Source organism: Phanerochaete carnosa, assembly GCF_000300595.1.
Source record: "Phanerochaete carnosa HHB-10118-sp unplaced genomic scaffold PHACAscaffold_10, whole genome shotgun sequence".
Taxonomy (NCBI): domain Eukaryota; kingdom Fungi; phylum Basidiomycota; class Agaricomycetes; order Polyporales; family Phanerochaetaceae; genus Phanerochaete; species Phanerochaete carnosa.
In genome coordinates this window covers 1,481,037-1,506,279 of record NW_006767637.1, presented here as the reverse complement: position 1 = coordinate 1,506,279, position 25,243 = coordinate 1,481,037, and the positions used below count along the sequence as shown (strand labels likewise).

General features: G+C 47.3%; 7 protein-coding genes across 7 annotated transcripts; 4 read left to right on the top strand and 3 right to left on the bottom strand.

The window, feature by feature from the left end:
* Positions 1 to 941: 941 nt before the first annotated feature.
* Positions 942 to 3,178, top strand: PHACADRAFT_129142 (uncharacterized protein). The gene is made up of 4 exons (XM_007400362.1): positions 942 to 1,467; positions 1,520 to 1,754; positions 2,160 to 3,007; positions 3,057 to 3,178. The coding sequence occupies exons 1-3, from the start codon at positions 1,132 to 1,134 to the stop codon at positions 2,579 to 2,581; spliced, it is 993 nt and encodes a 330-aa protein (XP_007400424.1). The 5' UTR covers positions 942 to 1,131; the 3' UTR covers positions 2,582 to 3,007; positions 3,057 to 3,178.
* Positions 3,179 to 3,465: 287 nt separating this feature from the next.
* Positions 3,466 to 4,481, bottom strand: PHACADRAFT_32265 (uncharacterized protein; the record flags this gene model as incomplete). Its single annotated transcript, XM_007399935.1, has 3 exons — positions 3,466 to 3,503; positions 3,559 to 3,810; positions 3,851 to 4,481. The coding sequence occupies 3 exons, from the start codon at positions 4,479 to 4,481 to the stop codon at positions 3,466 to 3,468; spliced, it is 921 nt and encodes a 306-aa protein (XP_007399997.1).
* A 507-nt stretch (positions 4,482 to 4,988) lies between these two features.
* Positions 4,989 to 6,353, top strand: PHACADRAFT_200095 (uncharacterized protein; the record flags this gene model as incomplete). The annotated part of the gene is made up of 3 exons (XM_007400361.1): positions 4,989 to 5,183; positions 5,479 to 5,542; positions 5,608 to 6,353. The coding sequence occupies 3 exons, from the start codon at positions 4,989 to 4,991 to the stop codon at positions 6,351 to 6,353; spliced, it is 1,005 nt and encodes a 334-aa protein (XP_007400423.1).
* A 10,661-nt stretch (positions 6,354 to 17,014) lies between these two features.
* PHACADRAFT_165864 (uncharacterized protein) lies at positions 17,015 to 17,971 on the bottom strand (the record flags this gene model as incomplete). Its single annotated transcript, XM_007400360.1, has 3 exons — positions 17,015 to 17,352; positions 17,473 to 17,796; positions 17,884 to 17,971. The coding sequence occupies 3 exons, from the start codon at positions 17,969 to 17,971 to the stop codon at positions 17,015 to 17,017; spliced, it is 750 nt and encodes a 249-aa protein (XP_007400422.1).
* Positions 17,972 to 19,594: 1,623 nt separating this feature from the next.
* On the top strand, positions 19,595 to 19,768 carry PHACADRAFT_62218 (uncharacterized protein; the record flags this gene model as incomplete). The annotated part of the gene is made up of 1 exon (XM_007400359.1): positions 19,595 to 19,768. A coding segment is annotated over one exon (174 nt), but the record flags the coding sequence as incomplete, so codon positions are not given.
* Positions 19,769 to 20,113: 345 nt separating this feature from the next.
* PHACADRAFT_32263 (uncharacterized protein) lies at positions 20,114 to 20,551 on the top strand (the record flags this gene model as incomplete). Its single annotated transcript, XM_007399934.1, has 1 exon — positions 20,114 to 20,551. The coding sequence occupies one exon, from the start codon at positions 20,114 to 20,116 to the stop codon at positions 20,549 to 20,551; it is 438 nt and encodes a 145-aa protein (XP_007399996.1).
* Positions 20,552 to 24,366: 3,815 nt separating this feature from the next.
* Positions 24,367 to 25,233, bottom strand: PHACADRAFT_65139 (uncharacterized protein; the record flags this gene model as incomplete). The annotated part of the gene is made up of 3 exons (XM_007400358.1): positions 24,367 to 24,684; positions 24,754 to 24,950; positions 25,098 to 25,233. Coding segments are annotated over 3 exons (651 nt in total), but the record flags the coding sequence as incomplete, so codon positions are not given.
* Positions 25,234 to 25,243: the final 10 nt, after the last annotated feature.

Genomic DNA, 25,243 nt, shown 5'->3' with positions numbered 1-25,243 from the left:
TGCACGTGACTGACCGATAGGCTAAGCCCGTGAAACGCGTGGCCGGTACCGTGCTCCTATTACAAAACTGGACTCGTCTTCAGGAGTCGAACGGCACCACCGAGTGGCGGGACCGACGTGGGAGAGTCAGCGAAGGGCTAAGGCCGTGCTCATGTTACCAATCTGGGAGCTGGGGCGCGGTGGAGGTGGAGACGTTTGTTTGCTGACTCATCCTGGCAGTGCTGCAAACCTTGTTCAACCTCGGGGAGCGCTGAGGCCTAAGGCAAGGCCGACAGTCATCGGCAGGCCCCACAGCTGTGGCGGCTAAGCAAGCAATGGTCACAATGTGGCGCCAGAGGTCAGTACTAGTGCGACGGCGACGATAAGCTCTGGCGGAGGAAGAACGTTGCAGGCCGGTCAGTCGGGCCGTGGCTCGAGGATCATAAACTTGGGCGCGATGTCTGGGCAAATGCGGGCATCGTCTCCATAAAAATGGTTAAGTTAGCCGTTATAAGGCCAGCGAGTTGCGTGAAAAGAAGTCCATGATCACCGGCTCGGCCTACTACCGCCGCACCGGTACTGCAACGCAGTTCTGATAGCGAAAGCTCGAGCCATGCAGCAACCAAGAAAGCTGATAAGCGAACGGTGGATGTACCAGGGGCGGACATGGTGGTAGCAAGCAACGCACAGGCGCGTGCCCTCGTGGCGCTGGTGAAAGATACTGCGGAGAGCCTAGGTTGTGATGCTTACTGGCCTAGGTTGTGATGCTTACTAGCCTAGGTTGGGTTGCTTACTGGTCTAGGTCCTTGACTTGTCTTTCAATGTCTCGGGTAAACTCAAAACTCTGCCTCGTGCACGAATCGACGCAGATAAACGAATGATTGACACTCGTTATGACGTCCGCCGGTTCGCATCTTCGCACGTGCGAGCGGCTTATATAATCACCCCGTCAAGAGAATCGAACCGTCGTTGGCTCTTGCGGCGAACCACTCTCACGTCGTCCCCATCCACGCCCGCGTCTTGCCCGGCACCGTCCGCCGCCCTCTCAGCTCTGCTCGCAGCGACTCGTTCACGGTTGCCCCACCGGCCTTTGACGCGTTTTCTGCCAAAAATTCTCGTCTATTCCCCCCACCAGGTCCCACCAGCCCCACCATGGAATACACGTTCGGCGGAAAGTACCTGCTCGGCGAAGAAGTCGCGGTAGGCGGATGCGGCACCGTATACCAAGGCGTGCACAAAATTGCCGGCAAGGAGGTCGCCATCAAAATCGAGCCCGCCATTGCCAGGTCGTCGCCACTCCAGCAAGAGACCAAGATCTACCGTTCACTTCAAGGCGGCCCCGGTGTTCCATGGGTGATGTGGGCCGGCAAGTCGGGCGACTACAACGTCATGGTCGTCGACCTCCTCGGTCCCTCTCTCGAAGATCTCTTCCAGACCTGCAACCGCTACTTTTCCCTCAAGACCGTTCTCATGCTTGGTGTCCAACTCGTGCGTCCTGCCACTCCCTGTGCCACCCGCCTCCCTTAACATCTTTGTGCAGCTCGACCGGATAGAGTACATACACTCTAGAGGGCTTATACACCGTGACATCAAACCCGCCAACTTTGTCATGTCCTCGCGCGACCCCGCAGAGTCGTGTGTGAACGTCATCGACTTTGGGCTCGCAAAACGCTACCGAGACCCTCTCTCCGGAGAGCACATCCCATACCATCAAGACGATCATCACGGAGTCGGCACGTCACTGTTTGCCTCCATACACACCCACGACGGCGTTGGTGAGTACACACGCGCATTCATGCTTCGGTTGCTCTGCGAACAGGAAAGTGGAGGTGGCGATGTAGCCTCGCTCAGTGGCTGTATGCATGTCTCGTACGACGCATTGCTGCATGCTGCCACCTTGTCAGCTGGCTGGGTTGTCTCGATGGGCGTAGTGAGACTCTTTAGCGCCCATCTGCCATCAACAAGATCGGGTAGCAAGATCGGGTGACAGCTCCCGCGGCGTGCTGCATGCTCATTGGCAAACATCGCCCGACCACCCCAACCCGTCTCGCTGGCATCGTTGCAGCAGGTCGTCCAGGGCTCTTACATCACGTATTGAGGCTGCCACGGAGGCAGCGCCTTCATCTGCCACGCTGTGGCGAACTTGTGACTGTGTAGCCGTCACTGACACGCTCTTCCAGAGGCTTCACGGCGCGACGACCTCGAGTCGCTCGCATACATGCTGCTCTACTTCCTGCGCGGCAGCCTGCCGTGGCGCAAGATCCGCGGCCCGACCACCCGCGCCACCTGGGACCTCATACGCGCCAAAAAGGTCGAGACGATGGAGATCCTCACCGTGAAGCTCCCTGAGGAGCTCCAGACGTTCTACCGCTACGTGCGCGGCCTCGAGTACTACGACCTCCCCGACTACGAGGGCCTCCGCCGCCTCCTGCGCGGCCTCGCCCTCCGCGAGAAGATCGAGTTTGACGGCCGGTTCGACTGGATACGCGACCGCCACTGGCGCGAGAAGCTCGCAGCTGGCGGCAGCAGCCGCCGCCGCGTGCGCTCCTGCAAGGCATGCGAAGCGTGCTCCAAGAACGGCACCCAGGACACGCGGCGGTAGTGTGCGCGTGTCGGCGGGGTGTGGGGGTCGCGCGGCGGACGGAGCGCAAGGGTGCGTGCACCTGTGGTTGCGGGGGAGCTCCACGCTGACGACGTGGGTCGCAGTGCCGTCGCGGCGTGCCGCTGTGCACGATGGCGATGATACCGGTGACACCGATGACGATGAACACGAGGGAGGCGCCGCTGTAGGTGCCCATTCATTTGCAAACACTGAAACGACCAGAATACGACAAGGAAACTCGCGTTGCTATAGGCACGCTGTATGAATGAATTAACGATCATGCCCATGCCACAACGTTGCAGCAGCTGCTTTGCTGACCGTGGGAGGGTGACGCTCTCCAGGCTTGCCCCCACGGGCCCGTCGGCGCCACCGTGCGCCTGGCGGGCGTGCATCTTTGAAGCCGATTGTAGTCATCTTGTAGAATAGGTATGCCCCGCTTTCGTGCGTCCCTGACCTCAGCTCAACACTCCCGAAGCTCTGCTCTGCAGACAGACGACACGCTGCCGGCCCTGTCTCGGAGCCGGTATGGTGTCTGTCTTCCTTTGCGTCTTTTTGTGTGCATATTTGCGATCCCCTCTGTCTCTCTCTTCTCTCTTTTTGTAACGATGTCGTGGTCTCAAGTGTTCATGTATGTTATGGATGTAAAATAATGGGCTGTGCTGCTACGGGTGAGCTTATTCACCGGAACATTCTGCGACAGACATCCTCTGGGTTCTCTTTGTTCGATGTCGGGCCAGAACAGGTGCGCAGCTGGGGAGGTAATTGCAAACGGCAGCGGCTGGCAACACAAGCAAAGTGAAACTGAATTTGTAGTGTGGCATCGGCATCAGAGGGCAGTTTGATTTCCTTTCATACGTGTGTGGGGTGGCCTGACGATACAGCTCCTAATTTTGTGGGATACCAAGGGAACTCGGCGATTGTGCTGCATGGGGACCAGGTGAGTGCTGTCGTAGTCATGCACCCGTGCCTGTACTCACCAGGGTCATGCACCAACAGGTTCGCAGCGCGTCTAGGGTATGTCTCCTTCGCTTCCTTTTTCAGTTCGTCTCCGCGGCACAGAATGGCCTTTAGCTTCGGATTCTGAGCAACGACGGCGAGACAGCTCGGCCGGACGGTTTCTCCCAAGTCTCGCGCGATACGATCATCGAACATAGAGACGTATTGCAACGACTGACTGTGGGACATTGCGATAGCCAACTCCTGGTCCATTGTGAAGTGGTTGCTGAAGTCTATTCGGATCTAACAAGGCAGCGTCAACTCCCGAGACACCTCGCTGCAGACGCAAAGGACGACGAACGAGCGAGTCCCAGTGGACGAGCGCGCCACGGATAACACACATCATCTCCTCCACACGCTTGCTGGGCAAGAAACCCTCGCGCTCGAGCAGCAGCCGGCGGGGGTGCAGCTGCGCCAGCGCGGCGCGGAGGCCGGCGCTCGGGTACGGAAACGAGTGGAAGCCCCTCTCGACGGGCGCGTTGAGCGAGAACGCGAGCGTGTGTACGCGCGGCGTGTGCGGCACGACGCGGTCGAGGAACGCGCCGCAGGACGCACCGAAGCGGAGCCGGTGTACGAACGTGCCGGGGGGCCCCGGCGCGGCGCCGTGCAGCGCGCGGGCGAACGCGTGCAGCTGCGCGTGCGTGCGCAGCACCGCGGCCTCGTACAGCAGCGGCGTGCCGACGCGCGCCCAGCGTCGGCAAACGAGCAGCTGGGCCGTCGGGCTCGAGCGGCGGGTGATGTCTGCGAGCGGATACGATACGGCGAGATACGCACAGTGGATATCGGCCGCGCCGGCGCCAAAGTCGGTGAAGGCGTGTCCCGTGAAGGCGTCGTCCGACAAGACGAGATTGTAAGACAGGATCTTGAGGAGGAGCTCCTCCGGTACGCAGAAACTACTCGCCATGTTCAGTCGGTGGGTGGGTGACCGTCTCTGATATAGACCGCGGAGACCAGCCTGGGTTAAAACGCAACGCCGCACTCAGGGGCTTCAGTTCAACACCCCCTGACGGATGCAATTATTCTATAAAGATTGAGTCCGCTCACGGCCCGGGTGTTAAAATCCTGCGTTATTATTCGCTGGATTCGTCACTTTCGGGAATAACAGAGCTTCGTGGTATCTTTCTGTTGCCACCTACAGTGAGAAATATGCTTATAACTGACCAAACCTATGCAGCCAATTGCACAACACTACAGCTGTTGCTGCTACATCGCCTATGATGTTTCATACCAGCACCAACAGTATGTCTACAGTGTAGTCTTGCAACAGAGATCTCCTGCTCCAGCCATTCCCTCACCTCCCCTCTGTTGATCTCGCCTAAACAGCTCTTGTCTGTTGCACTCGGTCAACTCCTGCACGCATGATGCTCTACCGTTCTATCGTGTTCAACATCGACTTGCCTCGCTGACCTGGATGCTGAGCACATGCCCCGAACTGTGTAAAGCCATTCGACATCTTGTCTACAAGACCTTCTCACGCCACCTGGACCCTAGCTTTGAGCACCTTCACTGGCTCGCACAGCTCCTGGAGTACAGTCTGAAGATGTTCAACCACCTCGCTGATTACCAGATACCCTTCACATCTAGAGACTTCCTACGCTGCTCTGCTGTATGTGTCAGAACTGGGCGATTACGTCATTGCCCTGTATGGACTAATGGGGATATCATCACATGACCCCTCTATTATCTTGTAGTAATACGACACCTGATTACTCATGCTTAGTATACATGCTTACGCTCACAGTACCATAGGTCTTATAGCGGTATCAGAGGTCCCGACTCACATGTATATATTCTGGCCCTGTAGCACAGAATAAAGAGAGTTCAGTCGCACTTTAACAGGTTATGAGCCCCGGCCTCACGGCCACTCTACCCCCACTTTACTAGTCTCATTGCTGAAGAAGACCCCTCGGGAAACCTCGGTCCCCTTCACCCAGTTTAAACAAAGTTTATCCACGCAGTTTACGAGTAAGTCTCGTTGCGTGCTAGTGGCAGACAGAGCGTTCACGCGTTCATTCCTGTGTAATTTCTAGTGCCAAAGGATTTACCTGCTTGTCCCCCTCACTCCGTTTTCCAGCAGTACAAGCACTCTGCCGGCTACGCGCCCGCCTCTGGCAACGCCAACGACCCCGTCGAGACCGTCCCATATGGTAAACGCCGCGGCAAAGAACTACGCCCGCCGACTCCAGCGCTCACTCTCTCATTCCCACCGAACTCACACGAGGGTAGGCACCTACGTCGCGAACAGTTCCGCGAGTGCTATGCGACCGACAAGGCCAACTTCGAGCAGCATCTAGCTGCACGCGAAATTCAACAGGCGCGCGAACGGATCCTCGCCGGTCTGTCGAAGCCGACACTCAAGCAGCGTCTCGCTGCCATCCCATCGGTGACACATACGCCGATTGCCCCGAAGCTGATACTCATCGACTTCGACAAGCACACTCCTGCCAACCTCGTCCGCATCTTCACACCAAAGTTCGACGGCACGCTCAAACGCATCGACGTCTTCGAGACTCTCAAGCTCGACGACCTCAACTCCGACCAAGTCCGCAATCTCCGCCGACTCATCGAGCAGCTCACGCGCATCAAGCGCTGCCTAGCGGACGTCTGTAACGTCGTCAAATACGAGAAGTGGCGCAAGTGGGAATTAGGGTGCAGAGGAATAGGGGATATCTCATTCAAAGGGCTACGCAAGAACAAAGCCCGGATTGTACAAGCGCTTAGCGCAGTTTACGTGAACAGATATTTTGACGCAGTTAGGTTTTATGAGAACAAATAGATACTTTGTATACATCGCTATTGTAACAATTAGAAGAAAGTTCTACTCAGAAACTTGACTACTGTGTGTTTATTCTAAGCGACAACAAGCGTCGTAGTTTAACTGGTTCCTTCGTCCAATCCCAACTCTATCCACCTCTCGGCTAAATCGGCTTAGCTGGGATAAGTGGTTCGCTCAACAGCGTACACAATTACCACCTCTCAGGAGACAAATACGGTATCTGAAACCGTAGAGACAAAACAGGAAACCATCGCGGAATTCAGACAGCGACTGAATATCATAGACGACGTAGAAACTCCGTGGGAATCGTTAACAACACATGAACAATACGTCGAGTTGTTATTAACACCACATTACTTTAATTACGTCCAACAACCTCCGACATATAACGTGTCAGCAGAGTTAACAAACTACAACGACGACGTCATCCATATCTTCTTTCCCACAAGCTCCGACACATATTCGGAATCATACGCTTGTTACCTAGACCAGGAAGACATTGCTGAAGATCTATACTATAGGCCAATTCATCAGCTATACGATCTCGCATTCTTGGAAGAAGATTGGGAATCACTTCAAGCGACACGAGCCGAATCATACGAGCTCGATCTCAGTGAATTCCTTTACGACGTCGGGTTAACTCCAAAGGAACGTAAAACTCTCTATGCATACACTCGCCTCCTCTTTGTACACGATAACAATGTCATCCTCTTCTGACCCGACCAAGCTCGCCACATCTACCATCCCGCAATTTGATGGCACCAACTACAAAAAGTGGTCCGACGCGATCCAAGCCTTCCTGCACTACTAGGGCGTCTGGTACTTGATCCAGGGATACGGCTCCACAGCGACCGTCCCTGTCCCCGGTCTTGCCAGACCAGTAGCTGCAACAGGTACACCCACGGCTATGGAAATTGCAGCTCAAGCTGCATGGGATGAGAAAAACAACAAGGCGCTGGGTATCCTCCAGCTCTACATCGCGCAGAATCTTTGTCATCTTGTCGATGACAAGTTCTTGGCCCTGGACGCATGGACCGCGATCAAGGCCGGCTATGAGAAACCCGGAGCGGTAGGCGCATTTGTCGCCTTCCAGAAGCTGTTCAATGTGCAGCTTTCTGACAACTCCGCGCTCGGCCCGCAACTCGACGCGCTCACAGAGCAGTCCAACCAGGTCAACGCGGCAGGAATAGAGGTCAAACCTCAGCTCCTTGCTCTGCTGATGATCAATGCTCTCTCCAAGTTGTACCAGACCATCGCTGGTACCATTCTCACTACGCAGACTGATGTCACGCTGCTCACAGCGGCGCTCATCAAGCCTAAGATCGTCGAGAAGGAACAGCGCCGCGTCGCGAACCGCACTCAGATTGCGCGCGTCTCGAAGGCGCCCCTTCTGGACAAGAAATGTGAGAAGTGTGGTCGCAAGAATCACACGACGAAGCAGCACTGGGACACAAAGCCGGCAAATTCTGGCTCGAGTTCCGGTAACGGCAACAACACGCAGCAGCAGCAGCAGAGTGGCGGAAAGCGCAAGAAGGGAAAGGGAAAGGGCAAAGCGAAGGACAATACTGCAACGACCACGCAGACTGTAAATACTATACAAATTGTTGATGTACCACTTGTAGCTAAGATCGAGGAGGAATCCATCTCTGTTTCTCTTTATGCTACGGGTGTCAAGTCTAAGTGGATGGTCGACAGCGGTTGTACAACACATGTCACACCGTACAAAACTGACTTTATTCAGTACCATGAATTCTCTAAGCCAGGTCATACACACACGGCCGGTAAAGGTCAGACTATCGAAATCAAAGGTCACGGTGAAATCGCTCTGCAACATCGTCTCACAGATGGACGAATTCAACATATCCGGTTAGAAACCGTATTATACGTACCGGAAGCAGCAGAACGGTTCTTTGCGCCAAGAATGCCACTCAATAACGGTCACTGTATTGAGATGGATGGCAAGAAGTTTAAGTTACTCCACGGGTCAGACCCAACAAAGCGGACAGTTTTAATGGAGGGCGAATATGAAAAGTCGTCAGGTTTATATTGGCTAGAAGCTGAAGTCCTCACGAGGACCAGTGAGATTAAGCCAGGAACATTAATGTCGGTCAAATCTGACGATCCATATACTTTGTGGCACTGTCGCTTCAGACACGCCGGGAAGAAATCGGTTATCCAACTACCTGGCAATGTTAAAGGCGTCCCAGAAAAGATCTCAGCTCCAACCAGGGATACTCCCTGTGATGGGTGCGAATTTGGGAAGTCTTGTCGCGATGCATTTCCTGCGTCTGACAGTTGTGCAGAACATCCCCTCGACTTAATTCACATGGATCTTGTCGAATATCCATCGTTATCACTCGATGGATACAAGTTTGCCCTTACCACCCTCGACGACTATTCCTCGTTTGGTTTGGTCTGGTATCTGAAACGGAAGTCTGATGCCTTCTCTGCCTTCAAGCAATTTGTCGCTTGGGCGGAAACACAGGCCGAGCGCAAGCTCAAGGCTATACATTCGGACCGTGGGGGGGAGTTTTTAGGCTGCGAATTTGACGATTTCCTAGCAGAACGCAGAATAGAGCGTCAACTATCAGTGGCGCGGACACTACAACAGAACGGCAGAGCAGAATGCTGGCAACAGACCATTCAGAATAAGGCAGAAGCTATGCGACATCACGCTGGCATGACGTCTGGGTTCTGGAAGCTAGCATCGGAAACAGCAGTACACATATACAATTGACAACCTCTGCGCCGTCATCAATGGAAGCCTCCCATCACAAAATGGAATGGCACTGTTCCGGACGTATCGTACTTTCGAGTATAGAGCTGCAAAGCCTACGTCCACACACATAAAGATGCGAGGGTCAATAAGCTACAGCCAAAGGCTAAAGTAATGATCTTTGTCGGGTACGAAATCGGTACAAAGGGTTACCGATTCTGGGATCCAACTGCCCGGACCATCGTTGTGTCACGCAACGTCACTTTCGATGAGTCTTCCTTTCCAAAGCAAGATGAAAGGCCTCGTGAGCCTGGAACATCTCAAGATCCTATTCTACCTGTCCTACCCAACCTGCTGAACCCGGACTCTACCAGTCCGGATGACTTCACACCTGATAATCAACCCCCAGACAATGCACATCCACAACCGCGGCAAGACGAACCGCAACAAAAGGATGATGACGAAGTCAATGATGATCCAGCCGATCATTATGAACAATATCGAAGCCCAACTCCGGAACCATACGAGCATCCGGAGATACCATTCGTTCCCGGTCCACCTCCTGGACAACCTCCACCTCAGAGAGAACAATATCGTCCTCGTCAGAGCGGACAAGCCGGTCCATCTCATCAGGCAGCACCACCTGCTCCTGATATTAGGCAACGATGGAATCTCGAACCACAACCTGTGCCACAACCGGCCAGACCACACCGCGAGAATGCAGGCCAATGCCGTGTTCCCGACAACAGCTATGGTGACCTCCCGCCCACAGAAACATGGCGTCAACAGGAACGAGACATCCAACGTGATCAACGAGAAGAACGAGAAGCACGTGAACAACGTGAAAACTCTCCAATGGAAGTCGACGATCAACTCCATCAGAATTTATTCCAATGAATATGTCATGCTCACCAGCCTGACCCCACTATGTACCGCGAGGCAATGTCTTGCCCAGATGCGAAACAGTGGGAGATCGCGATGAAAGAGGAACTCAAGTCTCAGGAGGAAAATTCCACATGGATTCTGGTCAACAGACCGAACAACCGGAGAATTGTAAAGTGCAAATGGGTTTATGTGATCAAGCCCGATGGTCGCTACAAAGCACGTCTTGTGGCCAAAGGATTCACACAGATAGAGGGGATAGACTTTCAGGAAATCTTCTCTCCCGTCGCACGCTATGAAGCTATACGCTTCTTACTCGCACATGCCGGACTCGAAGATTGGGAAATCGAGGCAATGGATATCAAAACGGCCATCCTGTATAGCGAGCTCAACGAGGAGATTTATATAGAATAACCAGAAGGATTTGTGAAGAAAGGACAGGAAAAGATGGTGTGTCGATTGAAGAAGGCTATCTATGGCTTACGCCAAGCCTCACGCACCTGGAACGAGAAGCTACACACTACGCTACTCGAGAATGGATTCAAACACACGCGCTCAGACACTGGCGTTTATGTTTATCATCACGACAAAGTCGAAGTTTACCTCATAGTTTACGTCGACGACCTTCTACCAATGGGTCCAAGTTTACCTGAGATCCAACGAGTGAAGAAAGTTCTTGCAGAGAAATTCCAAATGCAAGATCTTAGAGCCGCTAGTACATTCCTTGGAATGCAGATCACTCGTGATAGAAACAACAGGTGTTTGGAAATCGACCAACAGTCGTATACCGAAGGAATTCTATCTCGGTTCCAGATGCACAACTCAAAACCTTGCCGCACACTGCTGCCCCAAGGCATACATCTCGAGAAGGCTGCTGAAACATATACCGCTACCGATGCACTCCGCCATCACTACCAGTCCATGATTGGTAGTCTCATCTACTCGATGATTGGTTCACGACCTGACATCGCCTGGGGAGTCACACGACTCTCACAATACATGCAAAACCCTACGTCACAGCACGTGGAAGCCGCGAAACACATCTTCCGGTATCTCCGTCACACCACCGAGTATCGTATCTGGTACTCTGGCTCAAATCAGTCAGGTTTGATAGGGTATTCAGACGCAGATTGGGGCAAAAATTGGGATAACTGGCGATCAACAACTGGTTTTGTTTTCTTGATGGCTGATGGAGCAGTCACATGGGCATCTCAGATGCAGAAGACGGTGGCAAGATCCTCGACGGAAGCCGAATACATGGCACTCTCGGAGGCATGCTCTGAGTTAGCCTGGCTAATATCACTCCAAAAAGAGTTAGGTTACTTTTCTATTGCACCACCACCTTTGGTAGCAAACAACCAAGGAGGAATCTTTCTCGCAGCCAATCCCGCTCACGACTGAAGGCTCAAGCACGTTGACATTCGATATCACTTCATACGTGAATACGTAGAAGAAAAACGAGTGGATATAGTCTACGTTAGTACGGACAAAATGATCGCCGACACGTTAACAAAACCACTTGGTGCAACGAAATTCGAGCGTTTCCGGTCTATGCTAGGCTTGGTCTTCAGTAGATTAGGCAATAACTAGTCGAGTGGGAGTGTCAGAACTGGGCGATTATGTCATTGCTCTGTACGGACTAATGGGGATATCATCACATGACTCCTCTATTATCTTGTAGTAATACGACACCTGATTACTCATGCTTAGTATACATGCTTACGCTCACAGTACCATAGGTCTTATAGCGGTATCAGAGGTCCCGAATCACATGTATATATACTGGCCCTGGAGCACAGAATAAAGAGAGTTCAGTCGCACTTTAACAGTATGCACTGCCCCAATGCTTGTCCTCCACATCTATCTGAAAACCAAGGGTGTGTGAGAAGTGGCACACAGCCTTCAAGTTCACAGCTCCTGCTAGCTCTCTCACACACTTGGCCAGGAAGTCCAGGTGTGGCTAAATATTCCAGCTAGCACCAATCTGCACAGACTCTCTCTCCATCTCGGACCTCGGTATGGCGAACTACTGGTGGAAGTTTCAATGAGCCATCACCGATCTGTGCACAAGCCTGTTAGAGAGGTTTGAGGTGCATGTGCAGCACCCGGTGCTGCAGTTGCTTATGGTGTACAACCTCATGCAGGATCTGCAGCAGTGCCAGACTGGCCTCAAGCACCTTTTTTTCCTCACATTTGACTGGGTCAGTTCTCTATGAGCTGCTTGTTGACAAGAGCCTGTCATCGTTTCCACACCTGGAGATGTCAGTGTCTACCCCAGAACTCCTCATGTGTTTGCTGCCAATGGTGCACTCTGTGACGTGCATGTGCTATCTGTGCACTGGACTTGAATGTCATGGTGAGATGTTTACAAAAGCCATTTGAGCCACCATGTCTATGTAGAGTGGGGTACAGGCCAGTGGTGGCTTCTGGAGAGTCTGACCATGATGAATACAAGACTTTGCAATAATCACAGGACTTGTTGCTGCAATTGCGGTCTCGAGTGACAAAGTTCAGGTGCAGAAACTATGATCTGAATTGGGCAAGTGTCCAAAAACAAGTGTTCTGTGACCACTAGGCTTCTTCCGCATGTTCCCTACGCATCAAGAAACAGTGTCTTGCTGTGTAGCAGAGGCATCTACTACTGTGTCTGCACTCACTGCTTAGCACATATGAGTGGCTGCTGAGTGCTGCCAGGCTCTCCTGAGCCTTGCGCTGTCATGCACCATAACTATAAGTATAGAAAAACTAAAGGAATAAGCTGGATATTCAAATCAAAAAGAGACTGCTTACTCAGAGCTGCAAAGCAAGCATAAACACTCAAGCTTACTAAAAGTGAATCAACAGCTAATAATGTGACTCAGCTTCTTAGTAATTTAAACTATGCTTAGTAATAAAAGTCTATGCTCAACAGCTATGAATTATCAAAATATAGTAATACTATAACAAACATTAGTAATAACTTACCAATACATTAGTAAAACAAACAGAAGGCTGACTAATACAGACAAATGCTTATTAATAAAAGTAGAATAATTACAGTAGAATAAAAGAGCCAGTTTTGCTATTGGCTAAAGAATAACAGGCTGAAAGGTATAAATAGGAGAGGTTCTCTGAGAGCAAAAAAAAAGAACACCCATCAAGCACCACACACTTTCTTAAGGATTTAGCTAGCAGCAAACCTGCAGTTAATCTCCTGAGCTCTTTAGCTCTCAGAGAATAGACTCCTTTCTTTAAAGTCTAGGAAATTCCTTAAGCACAGTAGAGCCTCTGACTTTCAAATAACCTGAAGGGAAACGCTCTTGGTATAGTGCACAAGTTCACTATTTGACTAATCCTAGACTGCGAGAGCTAGTGGCGTCATTATTTGAGACTGTGGTACGTCTCCTGTAGAGCTTACAGTAATTAGACTAGCAGTAAAGAGATTAATTCTATTCTTGATCTTCAACTCTAAATTGGAAGCTTCAGATTGCTTCAAGTTATACAAATCCTCTAAGGACATTAAATTGTCTTTACTAGCCAAAGCTTATTAAGTTAACCAAGACATTAACTTGTCTTTGTTACCCTCTTATCTTACTTATCTAAAAACTCTATTCTACTAACCCAAGTAGCTAGTCCTTAAGCTACTAACCAAACCTCCTTACAGCCCATCTTCTAAGATTCCTTAAAAAGTCCCTTGTAAACAGGCAAGTGAGGCTTTAGAATACTCAAGCAAATTAGTAGGTGGTCTTTGAATTAGTCCCCTACAAACATCAGGATAGCTTAGTTGAAAGGCTGACCCAGTGAACCCTGGAAAGAAAAGATTGGAAAAACCAAATCTAAGTATTTCATACTATACTCTTCTTGCTTTTAGCTTAGAACTTCGGACCAAACTCCATTCCCTTTTATTAAGAAGTAACCTTTTAGAATTCTCCTAAAATCTTCTTTACACTAAGCCTCATTTTATTTTACTTACTTTCCTTATCCTAAACTTTTCTTTACGACAGCACATATGCACCACAGAAAACTGGCTAGTTTCTCATGCTGTAAGCTAGATTTTCATGTAAAGCATATGATTACAATATTAGTGAATGGAACTAAATAGTATACAAAGTTTTGATTGTGACACTTGAAGCTTGAAGCGCTGTCCGAAGGTGGTATATTCTCCACTTGCTCAAGTACGCGAGTGTCTGCCCTAAACTAGCAAATGATGGCACGGCCAAGAATAATAAGCACCCGAACATCTCTCCTCTTGTTCCACGTTACCACTGCACTGTGTTAGCCTCTGTCAATGATGTCAGTCAACAGGTAATGTGTCAACGCCCTCCACATCCTTGCCTAAGTGCTATTCTTCTGATACATACCTATACCCTTCTTATGGGAAGCAAAGTCGCATTATTATGCATGGAGCGGGTGCACAAACCCCAAAGTAGCAAAGCAACACTGTGTGTGCGACTAAGAAGCTCGTGAACAATATGACAAGTATTGCAGGCCACAAGAGCTAGGGGCGCGACAACTGCGTTGCTGGTGAGATGTCCACAGCTGTTGAAGACAGCATGGCTCTCCATTGCTATCTTACTTTTCTCAGCAGAGAATGCAGCATCTTGTGGATTATGGGCAGTGGTAATTGGTGAGTTTATTAGACTATATAATCTTGATGTTGTCAAGTTGAGCTCGTACCAGACAATGGAAGATCTGCCAATCCACCTCCCACTGTGGTATCCACCATATACCTCTACCACCATGTTGTGCATATTGAGGTATGTCATGCTCTCACACTCATGCACTTCAGCCACAGCCTTGCCTAGCTTGCACACGAGCACCAGGTGCATGTTGTATTTGAACGTGCCTTTGAAATATCTAGCACAGGCATAGCTGCAGGTGCCTGTAGCTACGCAGAGCATATCATGAGCCACTCATGATGTGCCTCATAACAAGCTCGTTGCTGTTGCACAGGTATTGCAGGAAGAGCGGTTGACAGATGCACATTTGAAATTACCAGCCGCATATTCTGTGCTGCTACCTGGGCTGGACGCATAGCAGTTCTAAGACTTACGTGAGTTATGCCTCTGGAGATCATTTATCTATTATTCTGACTTGCTATGTGTTATAGGTTTACCTTTTGTGTCTATCTCCTAACGCAGCAGAATTAATCTAGCATAGCATACATTAGCATGTACTATACAATTGTGCTTAATATATATTTTTCCATTAATCTATTTCCAATGAGCAAGTGTGCAAAGCCTGGGAGACTGTCTGCTGGTATCTACAGATGAGCTGCAATATTGCCATGATGTGCTGCTGAATTCATGTAGGCTGCCACGGCATGCTGCTGAACTTATGCAGACTGCCACGGGTGCTACAGAGATATGGTAGAAGACTACTGGTCACAGGGTAATAGAGGTCAGTTCCACCAGGCTGCTGGAACTACAGAGCTCATGGGGTGCTTCTGGTCTCAGACTTTTTTTTTGATGCGTTCCTCTTGTATTTGCTTACATTTTCATGTTGACCATAACTCTTGCTGCCTCAAAATGGTTTGTGTTTGAAAATCTGAAGGCTCAGTTCAAGTTCAGAGAAGTTATTGTTGAGGGACAATGTTGTGGGCGTAGCCCTGGCCTCCTATTATTTTTCCATTTTCTACGATTTTCTACAATTTATTTCATGTTTGTACGACCCTCCAAATGTCGTTGGCACAATGGCACCAGTTTAAAAATTCTAGCTGTGCACTAACACCTCAGGACCGCATCAGCGCATCAAAATGCGCCTGCATCACCGCCACCTCGTCATCGCATCATGCTTCCTCGGCAAACAGCCGTGCTCCAATCTCTACCGGACCTTCTATCTTCAAGTCTGGTCGGCAATAGACATCTGATTCCCGTCAGCCCGACAACATCATATACTATGACACACCGGCCCCCATTTCTCGCCGAGTCCTCTAAATACTAGCAGATGCCGTAGCAACAGTCACTTAGGTAATGCCTGGTCCATGCGCAACCTGAACAGTATATAAAGGGCCCCTTCATTGCTACCTAGCCCCATTTCAACCTCTTGGTTATCTGGGCTAGGTAAACCTTTGTTTGTATTCTTGTACAACTACTAATACACTTGGTTATTTGGGCTAGCTGAACAAGTTAATGCAATCGTCGCCAGACCATCGTTGGTGCCGCCTTTTGTTGGATCCACACAGTATTCCTCGTAGTGTGTCAACGTCAGTTCACATCAGACAAGGAGCTGAAAACTCAGGCAATCAAAGGGATCTGCCACTGTTTTATGGCTCCAACTACTGTTCAAATCTAAACTAGCACAGAGTGGCACCAGGTGGACTATCACATTGGGATGTACTACAGTAAGAGCAGAACTCCATTAGTACTTCTTTGCTAACTAGCTTCTTTCTTCCTGCTTCTGAACAAGATATAGCTCTTTGGAATCTTTTTTTTATTACAGTGATTAAGCAGACCATTTGCTCTAAATAGATGCACATCACCAACTGAACCTGTGCAGCCAATTGCATGACTTCACTATTCCGCCACCTATAAATGCTTCATGCCAATAGTGCAGCAAATATTGCAATGAAGTCATTTCAGTTTAGCCATCCTCTCAGGCTCACCTTTCCTCTATCGATCTCACCTGAACAGCTCTCATCTGTTGCACTCTAGCATGTATGAGGTTTTATTGTTCCACTATGCATGATGTTGAGTCACCTCACCTCAACCTCTGGCATGCATGCTGCCAAAGTAGTTCCGAGCTGACACATTTGTTTGTGCCTCAAATGAATGACACCAAAGTAGTAGAGTACAGACTAAAATGCTATGATGGAGCTTCATTTCAGATAGACATTCTGCCATTTGTCAGTTAAGAAACTGTCATCTGGTTGTGTGCACGCCAGTGGCGAGAACATCTCTTGAGAGTTGCGATAGCCACCAAACTGGCTTTTAGGCAGATTATGGCATTGGACAAGACTGGCGTAAGATACTGAGTGCACAGTGAGAGCAATTAGTATGGGGCAATGTAATATGTAAACCATGTGCTCCTTTGTGAGGGAGAGAACAGAAAGATCAGCAAACAGCTAAGGAGGGACACCAAAGCACTATTGATAATGTCCAAAACATGGGTCAGCAATAAAAGGAAGGCATCTTCTCCAAAAGAGAGGTGCTACCTGGTTCCAGTAGGCCTCAGAAAGGAAAGCTGCAGTTGTATACTCAAATGATTCAGGGTAAAAGCCTGCAAACTCCCAGTCAATGAACCAGACATGATTATCATTTCTAAAGATGAAGTTACCCATGTGAATGTTGTTGTGAATAAACACCAGTGGTTCCAGGGCCATGAAAGCTTGAAGTATCTCATAGCCCAGCATCGAAGCACACTTCTTGTTCACTGCATGAGTTAGCTCGAGCACATTGTCAAATGGTCCAAAGCTCTCTAGCACTGCAAGTGTATGTTTGATGCACTGGCAAAAGGCAACGCTTAGGGGTCCAGGTATTTCCCAATGAAGGTCACAAATATATTGAAGCTGTTAAATGTAGCTATGTAGAATCCAAGCAATACGCAGCTTGGCCCAAAGAGACAACAATGGCCATGCATGACCAAGCCACTGGCCGGAAATGTAGTCCATGCAAATGTATGCAAAGCAGTCCCTGTCTAGTCCACAATTGTGAGCGACATGGTACAGGTGGGGGGTGGGCATGGTGGTATGTTCATAGACAGATTGTATGGCAAGAAACTCTTGATCTAAGGCAGGGATGTCACTGCTGTATTTGATAATCTTTGTGGCCATGCTATTGTCAAGTTTGTGTACTGAACACCAGCCAGATTTGTTCTGAGAGTCTTCTAGCTCAGAATTTTGAGCAAGCTTTTGAGAAAAGTCATCTTCTGTTCATTTGTAGGCTTCAGAAGGATAAAAATCACATTGGTGATGTCAAGAAACTGATTAGGGGTGCAATGATACAGCAAACATACCATTTGGCTGGAACGCATGTTTTTGAATAGATAGAACATGTCCTGAATGAAATCGGCAACACACATCAAGATCAAGTACAGCATGCATCATAAGGGATATCTATCAAAAAATTTCTAACTAGCAATAGTATCAGGCTCCAGCAAGTGCACACATCAAGGCAGTTTGAGAAGCTACTAACAATGACGCTATGTCAGACTGAAGTCTGGTATAGTGCGTAAGTACAGTGCAACGATGACCAACTTTCTACTCACATATCAACCAGCATCTGTGTTACTATTTGAAGCCTCAGATTGCGGTTAATGTACACGCTGAGAAATGATGCACGAATGCTGTGCGTAGACTCTAATTGATCCTTGGAAGCTGCCTGGAAGACTCCAGACACTTCTTGTCATTACAGCATGACAGAACGCGTGAGTCATGTGGACAACTCATTTTGTGTTGAATTAGCACACGATATGTTAACTGTTCAAACAGCAAGATGTATTGACAAATGTCCTCATGTAGAGCATGCAATCTAATTTTTAACAAAAGTGTAGATAGTTTAAGTAGTTAGGTTACGAATACGTATGCTTGCAAAGCCAAGAGTGTCAAGGTTGGGAGACACACGGTCACAGCACCGTGGCACTTCTTTGCCACTTAAGTTGCCTGCTCTTCAATGGCCTCCTGACAAGCAATTTGACCTACTCTCCAACAGCCTCCCAACAAGCATCTTGACCTACTCCTCACTGCCCATCTTTCTCTCAAGTCACTGGGTTGGTTTATGGTGGGGTGTTTTGTGGACATGAAATCATGATCTCCGTTTCTCCGAGTCTCGTGCACCTCAGGAAAAGGTCAAAGCAGTCTTTTCGTAAGCATCAAAGATAACATAGCTATGAGGATGCTGCTACATGGTCTACTCAGGTTTACTAACCCTTTCCTTGTATAGTCAATAATGCCTCAAGTAACAAGTTAGGTCACTCCTCTTTTAACATTTCTCGACCTTGCACAAACCTTGTTTCTAAACGGTACTTATGCCTTCAATTTCGAGCCTGGTTATCTCAGTCTTTCATTCCAAACTAGAGGTATGTCGCTTCTTGCCAGATGAGGTCTCACCCTTGATTCTGGTTTGCTCAATTTCCAGCTCACAACTCAATTCTTACAATATTTCATGGCAGGTACCAACTACGAGCTCAAAATTTTCCCACAACACATAGTACAATGCTCAATAACGACGCTGATTTGGTGAAGGCTTCACTTTTCCGCCTTGTGCATTTTATGTTCTGGTACAATATTTCACCACGGATAAGTACACATAACGTGTCTATTTGCCAGCAGTAAATTTGTTACTTACTGCAAATCAAAGCTGCTCATCAACATGGACCAGACTGAAGTTCTCCTACTTTCTGGCAACAATTTCACGTATGAGGAAAGGAGGGCAAAGCAGGTAGCAGTGGTGGGAAAGGATGAAAAGTGAACATACACACTTGTGGTTGCAACCTCATACAATGGTGACATTTTACCTTTTCAACAAATCTGGGGCAGAGCAACTGCGCGGTCTTGTTCAAGCAACAAAGCAGGTGGCATGGCTGAGGCTGTGAATTTAGGGTTTGATTTCACGTTTGCGAAAAGTCAAAAACATGGGAGCCACTTCAGCACCCTGAAAACTATGAAGGAGGTCAGTCAAAATATTCTGTGATTTTCTTGGTCATGTTGACATCTTTTATTGTGCAGTGGATGAAGAATGTGTATGCTCCATGCCAAGACAAGGTTGTCAAAGAGGAAGGCCTTTCAGAGGACCAAAAGTCCATCCTTTATTTTGATTGCTACCCAGTTCATTTTGGCAAGAAGTTCCATACCTATATCTGTACCCAGCATCCCAACGTATTTCTGGTCTATGTGCCTGCTAGGTATTTGTGCAGAATTTTGATATTCTATTCAAACTGGGATTGACAAATGTTCTTTATATTGGGCAGGCACAGGAATATTTCAACTTGCAGATGTTGGCCTGCAGTGCATCATCAAGCATTAGCTGAAGCAGCATGCACTTGACTTCTTAGTGCAGTCCCATGCTGATATACTTAAGGATGGAATCAAACCGGAGGACATCCGCTTTACACAGAGTCTCCCTATTCTATGAGACACTACTGTTAGTGCTGTCGTCAAGATTTGGCATTTCTTAAATGATGGGCATGGCCCTGACATTGTCCAGAAGATGAGCAAGTCAGATCTTAGCAGGACAGAAATGGACTCATGACTCAATTGGCTTGTCAGGCATGGAAGAAGTGTACAGTTCATAAGTGGAATCTCTCACACAAGCTTCTGACAGACTCCAAGATGAAGCGTGAGCTTCAGAAGTACTTGGCTACTCACTCCAATCTTCGTAACGAGATTGAGGCTAAAATTGACCATCTCTCTAGTATTGATGAAGAGCCATCTGATGGTGAAGACAAGAAGGATGAACTTTGTTCCTCTGAAGTTCTGCTTTCTGCTGTTGTGGAGCATGAATTTAACATTGACGTCGGTGGGAATCTGACACATCAACAGGATGGCCTTGCTACTAGTGCTGACATTGAGACTTGGAATGGCCAACTCATGAGTGCAAGCACTGGTGACAATCTTGATGCTTATAGAGATGATGACACAACTTGGAATGAGTATATAATAGCAGCACAGCATTATATGTTATAGTATATCCTATATAACAAGCGTTATAGGACTTGCATTGAAACTAGCAATTGACCAGTTGTAATACGTGATATTCAGGCAAATAAGAAATGTTACTAGAGCCACGTAACATGTGATATTGCTACCATACATTCCACTACAGTAAAACATCATAAATAGTACTGCCTATAAGAAAATTCTATCAGAGTGGATACATGCCAATATAAAATAAATAGTCAATGTAACATGCAGCAACTGTAGTACCAAGCTCATAAAAAAAGTAATTATAGTACAACTTTCCAATAGTCCAAATGAATATAAGCTGGCTTTTGAACTCTATAGTTAGATATTGTAATCAAATAGTATGTTAGCTTATAAGTTATTATTATTTATATAATAGGCATGTCATTTACAAAATTTACATGATAAAATAATAAAGAATTATTTGTAATATATTTTGCAAATGTATAAAGTGAAAAATAGTGTAAAGTTTAAAATCTTATATAAATGTGAGCCACTATAGTATTTAAGTTCTTTATATTTATATTGCCACATAAAAAATAAAGAAATTATACCTGCTAAACATGTACAGTGGCCACCAAAAATAACGCACAACACTACAAAGGGGTGTTATAATTCCTCCGTATCTCCACAACCACTGTACCTAGCCAGATAGTGTATATAGAAATCTTATACTAGGCTACTATTAGCATCCTTCTGAGGTATCACTTTGATGCAAGCATCAGGTGCCAGAAAAAATGTAGTGAAAATGGTTGAAAAATGAATATATATAATAAAATTTATACAGTGACACAGACTCCAGAGTAAAATATGGTCAAGTCTTAGTAAAATTCTATGCTGTATGATGTTACTGTAACAAAATTACAGTATGGTAATAAAATTGAATGAATGAGCTGTAGAGACAGTTACATTGGTATGTTTTACCAAGGAAATCTGTATATTTATATCTCCACAGCACTCAGGAATAGAGATACAAAATTTGCTGTACAGAATAATCTTTACTAGTAAATACATTCAGTATACCACTATAGATATTCCAGCTACTGGTGATGTCTATAGAATATAAGCATACATCTCTTTATTTTGTAATGAATATAGTTGTCACTGCAGCTCATTCATCTAATTTTATTACTATGCTGTAATTTTGTTACAGTAACATCATGCAGCATAGAATTTTACTAAGACTTGACCATATTTTACTCTGGAATTTGTGTCATTGTATAAATTTTATAATATATATTCATTTTTCAACCATTTTCACTACATTTTTTTTGGCACCTGATGCTTGCATCAAAGCGATACCTCAGAAGGATGCTAATAGTAGCCTAGTATAAGATTTGTATATACACTATCTGGCTAGGTACAATGGTTGTGGAGATATGGAGGAATTATAACACCCCTTTGTAGTGTTGTGTGTTATTTTTGGCAGCCACTGTATGCTACAGCCCACATAACCCTAGTGAACAGTATATTCAGTACTTCTTATTCTACATTCAACACTATCATCACTCTTTTTCACATTACAAATTCACTAGATATAGGCACCATTCAAGTACTTTCCATTGAACAGTTCAATAAAATTGCTTGTGAATACTATAGCAAGCACTTTGAAACACAGAAGAATTTTATTCAATGGAGCCAATACCAGCTGTTGAATCTTTTTAACTTTCAATTTCATCTGTACTAGTAGCTAATATGAATGCACAATTTATGAAGATTTTGGTTACTTTGAAATCAAATGAAAATACTGGAATAAGAGCCTAAGCTGTCATAAATTCTGAAGCTCAAGGAAAATTCATTAACAGAGTGATAGTTTGTAAGGCAAGCTTGACAAAAAAATTTCTGACATAACCCATACCAATATTTAATATAGATAAAACATCTAACTGGTCAAAATACATCCGCAACTATATTGAACCAACAGTCACAATTAACAAAAGACAACAAAAAGAATGATTACTCATTACCCACCTAAAAAAACAGATTGTTATTCTAGGAATTGACTAGCTTAGAGAAAATAATCTGTGAATCAACTGGCAAGTAAGACAGCTCAATTCCACACCTCAAAAAATAGCTGTAGAAGACCTTCCCAACAGAAAAGGAAAGATCATTCAGGTGGCCACAATCAATGATGAACTTGCAAACCATGTCCTAGTCAAAAAATTGGAGGGAGAGGGGGGCAATGCTCTAATGCAAGGCAGTGAAAAAGCTATAGGGCTGAACTTAACCATCTCACAATCCTGGCAAGGTCATGAAGCAAAATTCTCAATGGAATCAAGGCCAAACCTTCTATAGGAACTTACATCTGCATTGCTCCACAAAGTGAACTGGCTCTAAAAGGGGTTGATGTGGCAGCAGAAGTGGTAGATAGAGACTACACTGGCAAAGTACAAGTCATTCTCATCAATAACATGGATCTTTCCTTCGAGGTCCAGAAGAGCTACGAAGTGGCACAAATCATTATGACACATGTCTTGAAAGAGCCAAACCAGAATTATAACATTTAGTGCCACACATGAGACAAATGTAATCTTGACCTACCTACACCATTCTCACCAGTCAGATCCATTCATGGACAGCTGGCAGATGAGATTGAATTCATTGAAAGCAAAGTCTACTCTCCAAAATATGGCCGACAATAAGCAAGTCAGGCGGATTCAGAAGATACCTGAGATAGTGTTGCCGCGGATGAGCCACGGGTTGGACCGGTCCAAAATCCGGCATTATCCGCACGTGGCGGATAACGATGAGTTGGCCGCTAAATAATCCGGCAGGTTGTGGGAAAGCTGACAAAGACACTATATACGGTAGGCAACCAAACGCAGAGTGGACGGGGACTAGGGAGGCTCAAGTGAAGACGGTGTAACAGATGTATTGGGAAATTATTAGGACTCAGTCTCATTAATTAGCCTCTCTAGCTCGTCCACATGGCCATCTGCGACCATTTTATCTATCTGTTCTACTGAGACTGCTGGTGCCAGATCGCCCTCGGAAGCTAGCCTGCCGTGTGAAAAATCTAGCTTCTCACCGCACTGCTGCAGATACAGATGCTTCAGAATTTGAAGCCTTTCCATCACTTCGGGGGACATATTAGTCCTTCAGAGAGTGTTCGTCTCTTTGCTTGATGAGAAGACGCGCTCGCACAGGACAGCAGAAGCTTGTATGGGCAGAATATCCAGTGCAACGCGATAGATCAGAGGAAAGCAATATTGATTGACCTGTGACGTAGTGAGTAACGGGAAGATAACGCACTGCAGTGACGTACCTGCCAGGTGCGACAGATATCAAAGTCTGGCCCTGTTTTGGTGTCAGGGAGAACACCCTCCTTCTCGTACCGGGTTGCCTCTTCCTCAACAGCACGGGCATAATCTGCCTCCAGAATGTGACTATCATCGACATCTGGTTCGATGGTGGCCGCCTCGGGCTGTGTACTGCTCCTTTGAGCTGTAGCCGGGGTGCTTACAGACTCATCAGAGAGTTCTCAGAGTAGTGCGCAAATGCGGCCTACACCGTGAGCCTGTGAGCGAGCTGTGAAACTCTGAGACGGTGGTGGAGACAGGCTGTTGGGGGGCAGATTGGACTGTGGAGAATAAATCCCTCGCCAATATTTGAGCATCTATAAGTAATACACCCAGGAGTAAGTTTAATGTGCGTGTGCAACAAGAGAATCTACGCACCGCTTCCCGAAGCCAGCGCCGGACATCCGCAGCTTTCTTGGCTGTCCAGTGCTCGTCTATCCAGGTAAATTTGAAGCCAGGGTGTAAAACTGAAAAAAAAGGCTTAGTATGACAAACTTTCCATTAATAAAAAATATGGTGCTCACCCATTGCGAGAGCATATGCTTTACTTTTCCGTGCGATGCTCAGATATTTGTGCAGCCGGCCGATTGACGCATTGATTGCGTGCTCGAGAGTACAGAGCTTACTACGCAGAGCACGCAATGCCTCTAGTAAGCTCTCGTACATGGGTATTGAGAGCGGGAGGGTTGGTGTCTTCTCGTACGAGAGAAGCTGCTGGATGCAGTGAAATACATGTAGAAACCTATGGATATCATGGAGAACTCTCAGCTCCATCTCATCGAGGGCGCTTTTGCGAATATCATTCTGCTTCTGCATATTTAAAAATGCTTCGACTGCCTGAATAAGTAATATCCAATTGGAAACAAAGGTGAGGTTTCGCATGATTGAAAGGAGAGAAATATGAACCTCATATAGCTTGAGAGCGCGATCAATCATCATAAACAGCGCTGACCAGCGCGTGTCCACATCTCGAAGGAGCTCTTTTGGCTTGGGGCCAGAGGTTGAAGAGTCCAATGACTCAGCTGCGACAGCAATCAATGCCCGCTTTGCTGCCATTGAGAGAGCAATAGCCTGGCGAAGATCTCTGCGGCGCTGCCAAGATGCTCGGCAAACACGTACTAATGCACGGCAGCAAGTCACAGGATCCTTTTGCAAGGCAGACAGATATGCAGGATCAGCCTGAAGCGCTGCATTGGACGCAGCGTCCATAGCACTGTCATCGTCGAGATCATCGTCACTGTCGTAGTCACTATCGTCGTCACGACTTGCATCTTTGCCGTGCCAATCGTTCTGCACCTTTGTCAGCATTTTGAGTCCAGCCTTGACAGCAATATTGATAATGTGCGGAAAGCATCTGTGACAAACAAAGCAGTCAGAGTTTAGAAAATATCCAAAG

What these genes read in the sequence shown, in the direction of transcription:
- PHACADRAFT_129142 (XM_007400362.1), top strand. Translation starts at nt 1,132, where the DNA reads ATGGAATACACGTTCGGCGGAAAGTACCTGCTCGGCGAAGAAGTCGCG. An exon ending in TCATGCTTGGTGTCCAACTC is followed by an intron (nt 1,468 to 1,519) that starts GTGCGTCCTGCC and finishes ATCTTTGTGCAG; the next exon opens with CTCGACCGGATAGAGTACAT. An exon ending in ACACACCCACGACGGCGTTG is followed by an intron (nt 1,755 to 2,159) that starts GTGAGTACACAC and finishes ACGCTCTTCCAG; the next exon opens with AGGCTTCACGGCGCGACGAC.